A 16,400-nucleotide genomic window follows, 5' to 3' on the forward strand; every position below is an offset into this window, starting at 1 on the left:
GACTCTGTCTAATCATGAAAACAGTGTTTTTATGATTTAGCATTAAGTGCTGCAATATGCCTTTGTTGATCTTGGGAAAGTCACATCTCCCTTCTCTATTGAGACTACATTTAACATTCTGCAGTATGCATTTGCTGATCTTGAGAAAGCCTCTTCTCCTGTCTGTTTGAGGCTCTCACCTTTGGTTTTCTATAATCATCCTTGCTTTATACTTGTTTCTGGAGAGTGCACGACTTTTCTTTGGTGGCATACACATGCACACCATTCCACTGTCATGGCTGTAAAGTCAGAAAGTTGCCGATGTGTAATGTTCTTCACATTAGAATATAGATTATTCTGGTCACGAAATTCAAAAGTGACAACCTTGTAAAGATAATCATTCTTTTTCTTCATCTCATTAAAAGTATAAATTTGATTAATTAAAATTTCTTAGCTTGCTACATTAAGTTATGAATGTCCACATTTGCTACATATTTATATTTGTTCACTAGATTATGATAGAAAAGAATTATTTTTGTTTTCCCAGGCAAACAAAAAGAGTAAGAGAGTAAAGTAATGGGTTATAAGCCTTGCCATTACTAAGTACATTTAGTTACCTACTTTTACATTCTGGGTTTAAATCCCACCTGGATGTACTTCGTCATTCATAATTCTGAGATTGATAAAACAAGTACTGATCTTGATATGTTTTCATGTATTCTCACTGTAGAATCTGTGGTATTGTGTTTGTCATTGAAATTAGCAATTTCAGCAATTATTATAATTATTTTTGTATTTTAGGGTGATGGATTGGCAGAATCATTAGAGCATCAGACAAATTGTGCTGTGGTATTTGTTCTCATATTTGATCTCACCTCATATTTTTATTGGGTTTTTTTTCTATATTAGAAATTATTACTATTGCTGTTGTTATTTTCATTCAGCTAAATTTTCCTTTAATTCCAGTTTCCTCAGATCAATTTTGTGAAAGTAAAAGATGCAACTCTGGATATATCCGGGAAATCATTGTGGAAGAAGAAAAATGTAACAGCAGATGCTTGTGCAAAAAAGTGTTTGTCTAACAAAAATTGTTTATCATTTGAAATAAAGAAAGATGATGAAAAATGCTACTTCTCAAAAAAAAATGCAGCTACCACCAAGAAAATTAAAACAAGCAAAAGCAGAGATTACTACCAACGAGTGAAGTGTAATTATTCTGTGCATTTTATTATTGCAATTCTCTTTTCCTCATACTTCTGAGATTTGTGATTCCATTTGTAATTCATAATGTACAGACAACCATTTCTGTAAAGACATTGACATGACTCTGTCTTTACAGAAAGACATAGACATATTCCTGAAAAACAAAGAGCAATATTAGGAAATGGAAATATTGTTAGGACATTCTCATACAGAACTTATTCTTCCTGAACACTTTTATGCATGCTTTCACATGAGGAGAATACGTTTTCCTATGCTACTAAAATAAGAGAAATTTTCTGTTGGGACTAAAGAATCCTCTCTACCTAAAATAAGTTTCTCTTTAGAATAGTTACATGATATTAAGTACTAAGCAGCCAGCAAATTCACTGAGTACAACTCACGAATTTTATTCATTTTTGTTGAAATTCTTCCTTCTTAAAACTTTGGCCATCAGGAGAAATTCATTCAGTTTAGTGATCTCATTATTAGAATACTCATGAATACTATGATGTCATTGCTATCATGATGAATCTTTCGGGATCAATATTAAAGGTGACCCATTTCTTTATATACCTCTGAGGACATTCAACAGGGCTGAAGTTGCAGACCTGATACAATATTTATCCTGAACGCCCTTAAAGTTTGAGTACTTTCACAGATTAAGTTTATACAAAGACAATAACCTATAAATTTCAATGATATGAAAAGCTATGCCTATGTTTAAGTTTAGGAAGAAATTGATATGAATCTTCATGAAGTTTGATATAGATATATCGATTACTACCATTCTAATTACATTCCACTAATTGGATATTATTTTAGTATTGAAATTCATTATAAGACAAATAACACTTGCAGAAAGGAGAACAAACACCTTCAGGAAAATTGCAACTCCTACTCCCAAGCTGTAAATTGGCATTACTAAATTTCATCTGCAAAAAGAGATATTTTTGACAGCATTTTTTACAATACAATCAGTTGTTTGATAGGAGTGGATATAGTGAGAAGTTAGTATAAGCAGAACATATTCCACCTCCACTTTCAAAATCGAATTATGAGAGTCAGCTGAAAAATTTATAGGCTGACCAAGACTCTTTCACAGAATGTGATCAAATGAGATTTATTTTTCAACACAGTTCTCCTTGTAGTCCATATGCTTCTTACATTGGTGTTGCAATACTTGGATCTCATTGGTGAAGAAATTTTCATACTGTTTGTTAAAAATATCATCAACAGCAGATATGACATCATCATCACTGTTCCCAGCCAAGTGTTTTCCCATGCTGGAGAACAGATGATAGCCAGATGGGGCCAAATCAGGAGAATAGCAATGGTGATCAACCAGTTCAAAGCCACAGTCATTTATAACAGCTATTGAAACCAAGGACTTATGAGCTGGAGCATTGTCCTGATGAAGCACGACCGCTCTCTGGGTATTTGATCTTGATAGCCTTTTGTAACTGACTCAGCAATTTATCATAGTACTTTCTGTTCATTGTATGGCCCTTTTAAAGACAGTCAATTAACACAATGCCATTTGCATCCCTAAAAGCCAAGGCCATCACCTTCCCTGCAGATGAAACAACCTTGGCTTTCTTTGAAGCAAGTGAGGAGGGGCATTTCCACTGCATGGTTTGTCTCTTTTCTCTGGTGCAAAGTGATGAACTCAGAGTTCATCCTGGGTTAGGAAATATTCAAGGAGACCAGCTGAACCTGCCTGAAACAATGACAGAATTTCCGTTGATGTGATTATCCTGGTGTGCTTTTGATCAGGTGTCAGAAGAAGTGGCACCCACCAAGCAGAAACCTTTGTCATGCCAAATTCATTTTGTAGAATATTCTTAACTCTTTCACAGGATATGCTAATAGCATTGACAATTTGATTTATAGTCAATCACCTCTCATCCATCAACATTTGGTGAACATGATCAATGTTTTCCTCATGGTGACTGTTGCAGGACATTCAGACCTTGAGTCATCTTCAAGACTCACCCTTTCCCTGCAAATTCAGATACCCACATTTGCATTGTTGATAAAGCTGGAGCGTTTCAGGTGATTCATCAGACCTGCTGACCAGAATCACTTCAACACCTGATGCAAGGTACCCTATGCACCAGTTCAGGCAGCGTTTATTCGATGGAGGAAGAGAGCTAATGTACAGCACATACAATTGATCACCAAAAACAAATCAGTTGTGCAGGCTATTCAGATGAGAGTCGATCATCATTATTATTATTATTATTATTCTGGTTTGGCTCAGGTTCAGTCTTATTCCTGGTAGAATTTATGTGGGTAGCAAGAAACTGTAACATTAGGTATCCACAAGTTTTCGGCAATCTTATAAGTGTTTAGAACCCTCCTGATAATCCTTGCTGTCCATAAAACACAACCTTTCTGTAGGACCTCTACCGGGCATTCTATTTCAATTAAGCCATTTATCTGTGTCTTTGCTTATCAATCTCTTTCAGTCATTTGTTTATTTTCACTTAATTATTATTATTATTATTATTATTATTATTATTATTATTATTATTATTATTATTATTATTATTATTATTATTATTATTATTATTATTGTTGCTGCTACTACTACTAATTTATAGATATATTTGAAATAGATAATTATGCACAAGTACCAGCAATCAAAAATTTTGAATAAGATATGGGAAAGCCTCTCCTGCATTGCTTTTATAAGTGTAGAATACATAAAAATAAGAACAGTTCCCGTCCACAATATTATTTTCCACTGTAAAACACTGTGAGTATTGAGATATGTTTTGATATAAGTCTCAAGCTGTTCTACTGCTCACATGGATTCTGATTAGAGTGACATTTTGTAAATCAATTATTTCTTTATTATAAATTATCCATTTACAGAATTTTACACAGATACTTTATAATATCTAATATATGAATGTGATGTGAATGTGTGTGTGTGTGTGTGTGTGTGTGTGTGTGTTGGGTAGTTGGAGGAGTGTAAAATGTATTTCTTGTTCTCTCTTTCTTTTTCCAGCTGACAAACCTGTTATGCTTAAAAAAGCTAGCTTGCCAAGCAAAGCTACTTTAGGAAGGCTTAAGAATAAAACTTTAAAGGAGTGTGATAAGGCCTGTCATCATTATATAGGATGTAACTCATATCAGTACAATGCTGAAGCTAAGTTGTGTGATCTGAGTAATGTGACTCAGTTAAATAATGTACTTAAACCCGTTAATGGAAATTGGGATATATATTTGCTTAACCCAGGTGAGTAGAGTGTTTCCATTTTATTTATTGTGTGCCTCTATTAAGAATGTGGTAGATTACAGTATAAAGCTTCTCCAGATTTACAGTAGTAGTATTATATGTACTTCCAGGTTTGTGTTTGGGCATCTGTTGAGTTTGAATAGATAACTGACTGCAATTTTTCGATTGTAATATATCATCATCATCGTTTAACGTCCGTTTTCCATATATTTATAGTTTCATGAATGGCTATGGTGAAAAAAGTTATGTTGGGTACAAGGCTGAAAGACACCTTCCTCTTCACTCAAACACTCATCAACTTTTTAAAGTTCTTCTGGGAAAGGAAAGTGAGGTGAGAGAAGAAAGTGCTGCCTCCCAGTGAATTTGTGAAAAGATGAGTGATAGTGAGAAAAATGGTTAGAGCGAATGGCCCTGCTCTAAGCATGCACCTGTAGACTGGAAAGCAGCTGTTGGAAGAGGACTTGTGCCTTTGATAGTCAGGGTAATCCTGGATCTGTTGGATTCCCTGATTGGTCCTAGTTGGAGTTTTTCCTGTATCAGGAGGACTGCATCAGACATGTTATCACATACTTTGTATATGTATACTTTTATCACATTTTACTATCCTTTCCATTTCTTTCTCCCCATTTTTAAGGAAAACCCCACATAAATGTTTGACTGTCCTTGTGATGTCGTCCTCATCTAAGATGCCTCTGTCACTGATTGAAGGAATCATTATTATTATTATTATTGAAGACATCACACACTATACAATATTGTGATGTTTGAAGATATTGTGTCTAGAGGTTTGTACTGTCTGTCAAGTCACAACAAAGACTTCAGGCTGACAGTACTTTATGCATCTCTGTATTTATCAGTTTTTTTTCTTTCTTTCAAGATAATATGTTGATCTTCTGGCATTGCCATGTTGATTGTTTAGCACTCTTGTTTGTCCCTCCTAAAGGTTACTATATTGGGCCCTCAGTGTTCTAGCATCTTGTCTGCCTGGAAGCCAAAGTCCCTGAGGATCTTTGCCTACTCCTTTTCATCCATTATATTTTCTGGTGAATGTTGGCACCAAGCACCTGTTACCTTGTGTTCATTCTTTAAGCATAGTAGCCAGGAAGGTTTTGAGCTACCTTGTCATGTCTGCGCTTGTACTCTTTCTGTACAAGACTTTCACAAGCACTAACAATATGAGTCACACTTTTGATCCTCTTCCCACACATTCTGTGCAGGTTCATTACATTTTTGTGGTATATATCCCTTTTCACTGAGTTGGTATTCAATGACTGATCCTGGGCAGCAATGATTAGGTTTTTTTCAGTCTTCTTTTCAAGGTCACCCTTGATGAGCCACCTCCATGATGCTTCCTAGTCTGTTAAGTTGTTAGTTTCACAGTAGAACTGACCACATAATTCCATGTGGAGTAGAGTATCTTTTCTGGCATTGGCTATTCATGATCAGAATTCATGAGCACATTCAAGTCCATTGCTAGTAAATCCTTCTGCCATAGCAGGTTATTGTAGCAGGTCTTTTTTGCTGTTTACCAAATATTCTGCCATGTTTCTTCTTTCACTGATGATGCACACCCTTACACTATTCAGGCCACATCCACCTTTACACCTCTTCATGTAGAACATGATTACATTCACCTGAGGATAGAGGGCATCATGTATTACCATTGTCTTTTTGGGTAGTGCAATCAAGTTGGTTAATCTTTGCTCATGTCCATTTCAGAATGGGTACACTATTGTGAACTACAGCAACAGCCCATATGTTGATGGTTGTTACAAGGTTCCTTGCAATGAGTTTTGACTTGAAGAGAAGCTTCAAATATGCAATGGTGGCTTTGTCTTTCATTTCTCTGTGCAAGATATTGTCCAGCTCCAGAATTACAATGTATTTGTACCCATCATCTTCAAGGTCTTCTATTAACTCTCCATTTGGCAGTTCTATACCCTACAATCTACTCTTTTTCCCCATTTCAAAGTGAGCACCACATGTTTTGAAATACCCAAAAGTCCTTTGAGTCATTCCTTCTCCCTCAACTTCTCATTTACCCTGTGGTTCTATGGGGGGGGAAGCAGTATCCACAACAATTACTTTGTTCTTATTTTCTATGACAACTATGTCAGTTTTCTAGCCATGCTAAAATGGTCACATTTGATGGTCATATTCTGCAAGATCTTATATTGCTCATTTTCAGCAACACTTTCCAGTTGGTGCTTGCAACATTTCTCACTTATTATTATTTCTCTTTATCACAGATTTTGTTGGAGCTCTAGTAGTCTTACATGCATAGTAGGCTTGCTACCTGCAGCCTACAGTACCATGCTCTCCATTCTTTTAAGCTATCTAATACTTTCTTGATTATTTTGGCCGTGCCAAAGAGGCAAACCTTTTGTAACAGTTCTACTGGGCACTCTATTCCAATTCCCTTTATATTCCTCTTGATGCCTTCTGATACTGTTCCCAAGGACCCAACAATAATTGGAACTATCTTCACCTTCTTCATTTTCCATATCCAGGCAACTTCGTACTTAAGAGGGTTGTATTTATCTATCTTTTCGCCTTCCTTCTTGACTATTCATGGGTCAAAGGGGTTGTTGTTGTTGTTATTATTATTATTATTATTATTATTATTATTATTATTATTATTATATTATTATTATTATTACCTCTTCTTTAGCAAAGGTGGAGGTATTGTTTTCAGTCATGTATGTTTGTCCATCAACAAGATATTTCAGGAATCGCTGGATGGATTCGGATGAAACTTTCAGGGATGTTTGGTCTTGTGACAGACATGAACTGATTAGATTTTGAGATTGATCCAGTACTGGAGAAGGATTCTAGATTATTTTTCTTGTTTTTTTACTTGATTTTTGAGAGTGGTCGGGTTCATTTTTAGTATCTCACTTGTAAGAGCAGTCAAGTTTATTTCATATATTCCCATCATCTATGGCTAATCATTGAGAGGATGCTGGTGTTCCCTTGGCAGAGGCTTGCGCTCTCTAAGTGCTCTTATCATTATTGTTGTTATTATTATTAGTATCATTATTATTATTTTCATCATACTCTTCTCTCTCATTTTCTTATCATCATCATCATCATCATTATAACTGTTATCATTATTATATCGTTATCACCATCATCCTTGAATAGAAAAACGTTGATGTCTACATATGCGTGTGTATGTATGTGTGTGTAAGTGTATATGTGTATGTGGGTAAGTTTATTTACATTTATATGTATGTATACATGTATTTGCATACACATGTATATACATGTATATGTGTGTATGGATGATTTTTATATATATGTATGTATATAAGTCTCTATATACACACACACACACACACACACACACACACACAACACACACACACACACACACACACACACACCACTAAGAAGACCTGTCTTCCGCAGCAGAAGGTTTATGTCACATCCCTGGCGGAGAGGATTTGCCTGCAAGAGTCCTGTGCCAGTGCCACATAAAAAGCACTCCTATCTGTGCCACATATACACATTTGTACCAGTTTCATGTTAAAAAGCACCCAGTACACACTGATAAAAATCAAACATCCAGTCAAAATCATGGTGTTTAGAGTGATCACTAGTGATGGCAACATTATGCCTTCATTCATCTTCCCACATGGCCTCAGACTCAACAAGGAGGCCTACATCAAGTGCCTGGGGGAGATAGTGCTGCCCTGGGTCAAGAGGGTGACTGCTGGAACACTTTATATCTGGCAACAGTACTCTGCACAATGCCACACAAGCAGGAGAACCCAGCCATGGCTATCAGACAATTTCTGCGACTACATCACTCCTAACATCTGGCCATCTATCTCACCAGACTGCATCCTCTTGATTATTATGTATGGGACACAGTTGAGTGAGAGACCAACAAAACTCCTTGTAACACCAAAGATGAACTGAAGGCAAGGATTGCAACAGCATTCACCAACTTAAACAAGGAGATTGTTCAGAAGAGTTGCAGGAGATTCCAACATTGTCTGGAGGCCATGGTGATTTTAGTGAATAAATTTACAGTTTAGTATTTTAACATATTTTTATGTAATTTTGAAAAATATTTCAGTTAAAATGAGATATCAGTGTTATTTTCATTGTTGCATAATTTAGATGATAATTTGTTCACTACTCCCTCTACATATATATATATTAATACCTACATATATATACATACATACATGCGTATATATATATATATATATATATATATATTATAATATTATATATGATATGTATGTATGTATGTATATTGTTATTAATCTCCATTAGCTTGTTGCTTCGATTAGAAGATTTGGAGATGATGTACAGGTATTTTATATTAGAAGAAATGAGGTACTCAGAAATTCGGATGATTTTATATTTACAGATATTCATTTGTATATTACATGTTTTTATACATCATATAACTTATATGATGTATAAAAACATGTAATATACAAACAAATATCTGTAAATATATATATACATACGTATATATTGGAAGAAATGAGGTACTCAGAAATTCAGATGGTTTTATATTTACAGATATTCATTTGTATCTTAAACATGTTTTTATACATCATATAAGTTATATGATGTATAAAAACATGTAAATACAAATGATATCTGTAAATATAAAATCATCCGAATTTCTGAGTACCTCATTTCTTCTAATATAAAATACCTGTACATCATCTCCAAACCTTCTAATACATATATATATATATAATATATATATATATATATATATATATATATATGATATGATATATATATATATATATATAATATATATATATATATATATATATATATATATATCATATATATATATTATATATATATGCATGTAATATATCATGTGTGTGTGTGTAAATTATATAACACATATAAGAATTTTTTTTGTGTAATGAGATAGAAAACCAAGGCTGTGTAATATTAGAACATTTATAGATAGGTCTTCAGCTGTTTCCAGGATATTTATTAATTATATCCCTTCATCGGAGATGGTGTGAGAGGATGGTTTGTTAGTATAATTAATTTAGATAGGATACAAAATAGAGAGTGAGGTGGAGGAAAGAAAATAGATGTGAGATATGTAGGGATATTGAATTTGTAGATCCAACTATGGACTGTCTATAGCACTTATCCTGCATCACCTGACACCTTTGGGTCTCAGTGACTCCATTACCTCTTATAACCTATATATATATATAGAAATTAGAAGTAGTTGACAGTTTCCGCTACCTAGGTGACCAAGTTAGTAGTGGGGGTGGATGCTCAGAGAGTGTTACCACTAGAATAAGAATAGCCTGGGCAAAGTTTAGAAAGCTCCTACCCCTACTAGTGACAAAGGGTTTCTCGCTCAGAGTGAAAGGTAGATTGTATGACACATGTGTGTGAACTGCCATGCTTCACAATAGTGAAACATGGGCTGCGACTGCAGAGGACTTGTGTAGGCTTGAAAGAAATGAAGCTAGCATGATCCACTGGATGTGTAATGTCAGTGTACATACACGACAGAGTGCCAGTGCCCTGAGAGAAATTCTGAACTTAAGAAGCATTGGATGTGGCATGCAAGAGAGACTTCTGTGCTGGTATGGTCATGTACTACGGATGGATGAGGAGAAATGTGTGAAGAAGTGCCACTCCCAAACAGTTGAAGGAATCCGGGGTAGAGGTAGACCCAGGAAGTCATGGGATGAGGTGGTCAAGCATGACCTTCGAACGTTGGGTTTCACAGAGGCAATGGCAAAAGACCAAGACCTCTGGAGATATGCTGTGACTGCAAAGACCCAACAAATAACGTGAGTTTATGGCTGTTTCCTGCACCAGCTTCACATAGAAGCCCCAGCCCATCCAAAGTGCCTTGGATTGCAGGATGGCCTGCTGTGCTTACGTTGGATCATAGGGCGACCTGCTGTGCTTGAGGAGACCTATTGAATCAAGTACCTCAGCATCAAAAAAATCAAATGGAGATTGTGGTTGTGATACCTGTACCGGTGGCACATAAAAAGCACCACCCGTACATGGCCGATGCCAGCACTGCCTTGACCAGCTGATTGTGGTTGTTACCAGCCTCCCCTGGCACCTGTGCCCGTGGCACGTAAAAAGCACCCACTACACTCACGGAGTGGTTGGTGTTAGGAAGGGCATCCAGCTGTAGAAACACACTGCCAGATCAGACTGGAGCCTGGTGCAGCCTTCTGGCTTCCCAGACCCTGTCCGAACTGTCCAACCTATGCTAGCATGGAAAATGGACGTCAAACGATGATGATGATGTTATATATCAGTGCAGATGTTTTCAGTTTGTTTTACTCAATATTTTTTTACCTAAATTTGTCTTGATCTCCTTGTTCTCAACCACTCCTGGTATACATGCACCACTGATATCAATTTCTCTTATCTTTCAGCTTACAAAAAAGTTAACTGTGGACGACCAAAACGTGTTGTTGGTGCCAAGAAGTCCTACAAAGCCACCACCTTCAAATCTGAAGTGACCTATACTTGTCCAGAAGGAGAAATATTTAAATCAGTATGTAAAGAGGATCAGAAATGGTCTCCTGTACCATCTGCTTGTGAAGGTAAATTAATATAAACAGGTCCTCTCTTGATGTCTCTGTTTCAGTAATTTTGTTTAATTTTTTTCTTAAATATCTTTGTTAGAGGAAGAAAGGCTGATTCTTTGACAATTTTAATAGTGTTTTTGGCTGGTGGGAGAGTGAGGCTGAACTATCTTCAGACCAGTAACTTCCCAAAATGCTTGTAACAGAGGAGACTTCAGTAAACTCATCCAAGTTATGGTATTAATTTCTGTAATGAAATAATGAAAGTTGACATAAGCTAGATATGAACTGAAAATATGAAGAGTCAATATACATACCAGGAAGTATTTCTTCCAATGTTCTAATTAGTATACAGGTATGATGATGATGATCATCATCATCATCATCATCATCATTTTACGTCAGTTTTCCATGCTAGCAAGAATAGAACAGTTTGACAGGAATTTACAAGTTGGAAAATTTCACCAAGCTTTGCTGTCTGTTTTGGCTTGGTTTCTATGGTTGCATGCCCCTTCTAATGCCAACCACTTTATAGAGTAAACAGGGTGCTTTTTACAAGGCTCCAGCACCAATAATATCACCACATAGCTGACAGGGCAGCAGTATTAAGGGACAGAAATATATCTTGTACATGAAGAGAGAGATGGCTTCCTCAAAGGGTGAAGAGAGAGGCAAAAGAAAGATAATGAAGATATCTCAGAGATGGGGCAGGGAGCCATACACCATGTTACAGGGTAATGTATATAATGGAATAAACCAGGATGGGAGAGGGTGGGTGATTGAAAATTAGAATGAGGATGCAATTCTGTTGAATGTAGAAGGATCTCTATCAAGAACCAATTAAGGAACCCCACCATCAAAGATCACCAGCAACTCCAAACACAAGTGTCCTCTCCAATTAATATTTAAGCATGTGGGCCACATCTACTTTCACATCAATTTTAAAAAATTCCCTTGAGGAGAGCAGCTTCCTCTCTATCCTCACAAGGGAAACTTTAAAAATGCAGATTAGGGATTGATGAAGAGGAAGTCCCCTTTGTCAGACCTTTCAACCTCATTCACCACACAGCCTTTTTTTATCATAGCAACAAAACAGAAAAAATTGCTTTTTCTGCTGGATTAAAAGAACATGTGGGGCAATCATTATGATGTGCTTAGCTGACAGTCAGATTTGAACTACACACAATAGCTGCTGTTTGACTTAAGGCTACAAGTCAAAAATGTCTGGACATTCAATATGGACATGTAAAATTAGTTTGTTGCACTGTGCACATCTCAGACAGGACTGTCTGATGACACATCTGTGACTGTAGATTATATCTTAGACTAGTCAATCCATTTGGTAGAATTTGCCAAGGACTTCAGGAAGTTGTCCATAGTATTCTCAGAACAAAAAGTTATCTTTCAAATAAATTTTTCCCCTCGTTCTCATCAAAACCCAGTGTGTCTCTGAGAATACCAGTGCTCTTTCCCTTCCACTAATCTTCTATAGATTACGAGAGTGTAATACCTACCAATTCCATTGCCCAGTTGAAGTTTGATCCAGTATCTTTAGGACTACATTAGATAATGTGGCCTTCATTTTTAAGATAGTGGAATGTGACTTAGAGAGATTTCCTTAATATATCTAAGATGGGCTTTCCCTTAAAATTGCAAGCTAACAGATATGACATGGCATATCATATGGTACAATTTTTTATCTGCTTCAACTCTACTCCCTGACACTTCAGGTAATCAAGGTGATGGTGGTGGACAATACTTGGTCCAATTTTAATATATTTATTGCAATAATAGACACTGACATTGACCACCACAACACCCCTAGATGCTCATGCAGGGCATTGATCACATTAATCTTACAAGTGTAGGAGGGAGTGTGGCTTCAGAATTTCATGACAGCTATTTTTGTCACAACTAGCTTATTCAAAGGTATGAGGACTGCCTCATTGTAATAAGTTATGTATTCATTATTAAGGTAAATGGCCAAACATAATTAGAGAAAGCAATGAAATTGAGTGCTATTCATGTCTTACTTAAGGGTAGTAACTGTCTAAGTAAAGTGAACTGATTTGGACTGAGAATCAAACCCAGATTACTCACTCAATCCATATATATGTACTAAGACAACAATGCAGGAAATTACTCAGGTCATTTCCTGCATGGGAAACATATAGTGAAGTGGCTACTTACTGAATCAAGGTATTATGATTAAAGTTTCACTCTCAAAGTTAATTACTCATTCTGGTTATGAAATTCAGAAGAGGCATCCTCATAAAGATAAACAATTTTCTTATATATTTCATTAGATGAATAATTTGATTAATTAGTATTTCTTAGTCTGTTACATTAAGTTGTGGCTGTCCACATTAACTACATATATATTTATTCACAAGATGATGATGATAGTGAAATTATTTTAGTTTTACCAGGCAAAACATTGCGAAAAGTGATGGGTTGTAAACCTTGCCATGACCAGCCATGTTTAGTTATGTCCTTTTCAATTCTGGGTTCAAATCACACCTAGATGTACTTTTGGTTGATAATGCAAGCATTAGTCAAGTAGCGAGATATATTTCTTCATATGTATTCTCACTGAAGAATGTGTACCCTTGGTCTCTAAACCCAATCCTAAAATATTCTAAAGATTACTAGCCACTAATCTCATAGCTACAAGATAATGCAAGATTAATTCAAAACTTGAATAAATAAGCTTTACATATGAACAATAAAGGGTTAAGTTAGAACCTTTGTCATTAATATTCTTAACATCAATAATAATTGTAATTATTCTTCTGTTAAGGATGTATTCATGGAATCATTTGAGCATCAAACAAAATACGTTGTGGTATTAGTTCTGGCTCTTTAACTTCAAAATTTGTATGCTGCTGATGTCAACTTTGCCCTTTTATGACCAATAAAATACAATACTACTCAGATGTAGAGGCCAATGTAATTGACCACATTATTCCTCAAAGTTTTGGCCTTCTTTCAATGTTAGAAATTTTTATTGTCGTTCTTGTTTTCAATCATCTCAATCTTGCTTTAATTCCAGCTGCTAAGATCAATTTTGTGAAGGTAAAAGATGCAGTTCTGGATGTATCTGGGAAAACATTATTGCAGAAGAAAAATGTAACAGCCGATGCTTGTGCTAAAGAGTGTTTGTCTGATGAATCTTGTTTGTCATTTGAAATAACGAAGGAAAGTGGAGGATGTTACCTATCAAGAAAAATTGCCACTTCCTCCAAGAAAATGAAATCAAGCAAAAGCAGAGACTACTACCAACGAATAAAATGTAATTGTTATTCTTAGTATTTTATCATTGGATTCTCTTTTTCTGAAATTTGTGATTCCATTTGTACTTTATGCTGTATATGTGTGTATACATACATATACATATACACAAGCAAAACGCCCCCTTCCCCCGTACAATGGATGGTGCTGAGTTGTCAAACATTTAAACCAAATTTTTAAAAAAAACTTGTCCAACCGTCCCATTTTGTGGCATTATTTCAAGCCAGCCAGCTTTTTTTGTGTAAACTGCATGTGCATTTTTCTCGCAGACATGTTGTATCGATCACAATAGCTGATGTACTTGCATGTACAAATGCACGTTCCCATGGCTTTATCAATCGCATTCTCATCTGGAATCGATTTTTATAATTTTTTCAAGACTTATACATGCCCTGATACCGTTGGTATCTACATATCAAATTTGAGCGCAATCAGATGGAGGATGCCCAAGATCATAGAAGACACACACACACAACAGACAGAACGGATTTTATATTATATATGTATATACAACCATTTCTGTAAAGACATTGTCAGGGTTATCTAAAATATCGGTGGTAGAAGTAATTGGGGTGGAGCTGGAAACTGAGATAAAGATGGCAGTGACAAGATATCCAAGCATGTCTAAAAGGTAAAATGGGAATAAAAGAGATAGTGGGGATAGATTAAGAGGAATGGGGTGGGGTAGGGGTTTCAAGTGTTTGGGAGCAGAGTGAGAGAGGTTAGACAGCTTGTGGAGGATTATAATAAATAGTGATCAAGAGTAGAGTGGAGGTTATTGGTAAATCAGAATATTAATTATAATACAACAGAAATGGGTAATGGAAGTGGAAGGGAGATTATGGGTAGGTTTTAAGGTGTGTGTGTGGAGAGTGAGAGATCTTGAGTGATAGGTGGTCAGGAGTAGATAAGGGTGAGTCAACTGAAAATGGTTCAGATGAGAGGGAAAGACAGAAAGGAAAATATGTGTGGGAAAAGACAACGTTAAGAATGAAGGATGAATGCAAAAGTATGTGGTAATAGGGAGTGAGAGAGGTAATTGATAATGCAAACAATGATGATGAAATAAGTAGTTCTACTTTCATTTAACCTACAACAGCAAAATAATGCAGATGTGAGGAGGGCAATGAAGGGAAATAAGGGGTGTGGAAAGCTTAACTGTAACAAGTTTGGTGAAGGACCCAGTTGTGAGCACATACATTATGCTTCCAGAACATTAGCTTCACCATGTTGAGCAGGTCTTGCAACCTTGTAGCAATGCGATTCATATACAATCCTAATACAATCTGCTTTTTACTCTAAGAGAGAAACCTTTTGTAAACCAAAGAAAGATAATAGCTCTGAACTTTCTCCAACCTCTTCTTACTTTGGTTATTTTATCTTTCAGAATATCCCCCTCCCTACTAATTATATCACCTAGGAACAGAAGCTATTCACTGCCTCCAGGGAGTTTCTTGTGCATTTGAGAATATCCTTTTCCTGTGATTCTACAGCACCTCTACTGTATTCATAATTCACTCTGATCCCACAATATAGAAGTTTTACCTCCTTCTTTTCTACATATTGACTAATATCATTTGCCTTATGGGGGTAGAGACATGTCTCTTTTCATACTTACTAAAGCATAAGTTTTTACCAAGTTAACTTACAGGCCATTTGATTCCAAGTTTTACTTCCACACTTGGTGTTTCATTTTTAATTCCACAACAGAATAGCTATAATAACAAGGTCATTAACATAGAATAGTTTCCATGGGCATTCATTCTTAAACTTCTCTGTTATGGCCTGGAGGACTATGATAAAAAAAATTACTCAGAACCAAGTTCAGTTGAACCACTACCTGTATAGTAAATTTGCTGCTCCACTCATTGCTAACTTTCACAGTACATGGCTTGTAAGGCTTTCAAAGCCATTCATCACCCTTAGCTTCATCAACAACAACAAGATCAGAGAGCAAAAGAACTCAATGCGATTCATATACAATCCTAATACAATCTGCTTTTCCTCTAAGAGAGAAACCTTTTGTAACCAAAGAAAGATAATAGCTCTCTGAACTTTCTTTCTCCAACTCTTCTTACTTTGGTTATTTTATCTTTCAATATCCCCCTCCCTACTAATAT

At 35.9% G+C, this 16,400-nt stretch overlaps 1 protein-coding gene across 1 annotated transcript in view; it reads left to right on the forward strand.

Moving 5' to 3' along the window:
• The window catches only part of LOC115215518, a 530,737-nt gene that overhangs the window by 419,754 nt on the left and 94,583 nt on the right, over positions 1 to 16,400 (forward strand). The window contains exons 18-20 of the mRNA XM_029784691.2: positions 4,196 to 4,426; positions 10,837 to 11,007; positions 14,042 to 14,281. Of these exons, the coding sequence (XP_029640551.2) occupies positions 4,196 to 4,426; positions 10,837 to 11,007; positions 14,042 to 14,281 (642 nt within the window). The remainder of the gene's footprint in view (positions 1 to 4,195; positions 4,427 to 10,836; positions 11,008 to 14,041; positions 14,282 to 16,400) is intronic.

Source organism: Octopus sinensis, linkage group LG9 (assembly GCF_006345805.1).
Source record: "Octopus sinensis linkage group LG9, ASM634580v1, whole genome shotgun sequence".
Lineage (NCBI taxonomy): Eukaryota > Metazoa > Mollusca > Cephalopoda > Octopoda > Octopodidae > Octopus > Octopus sinensis.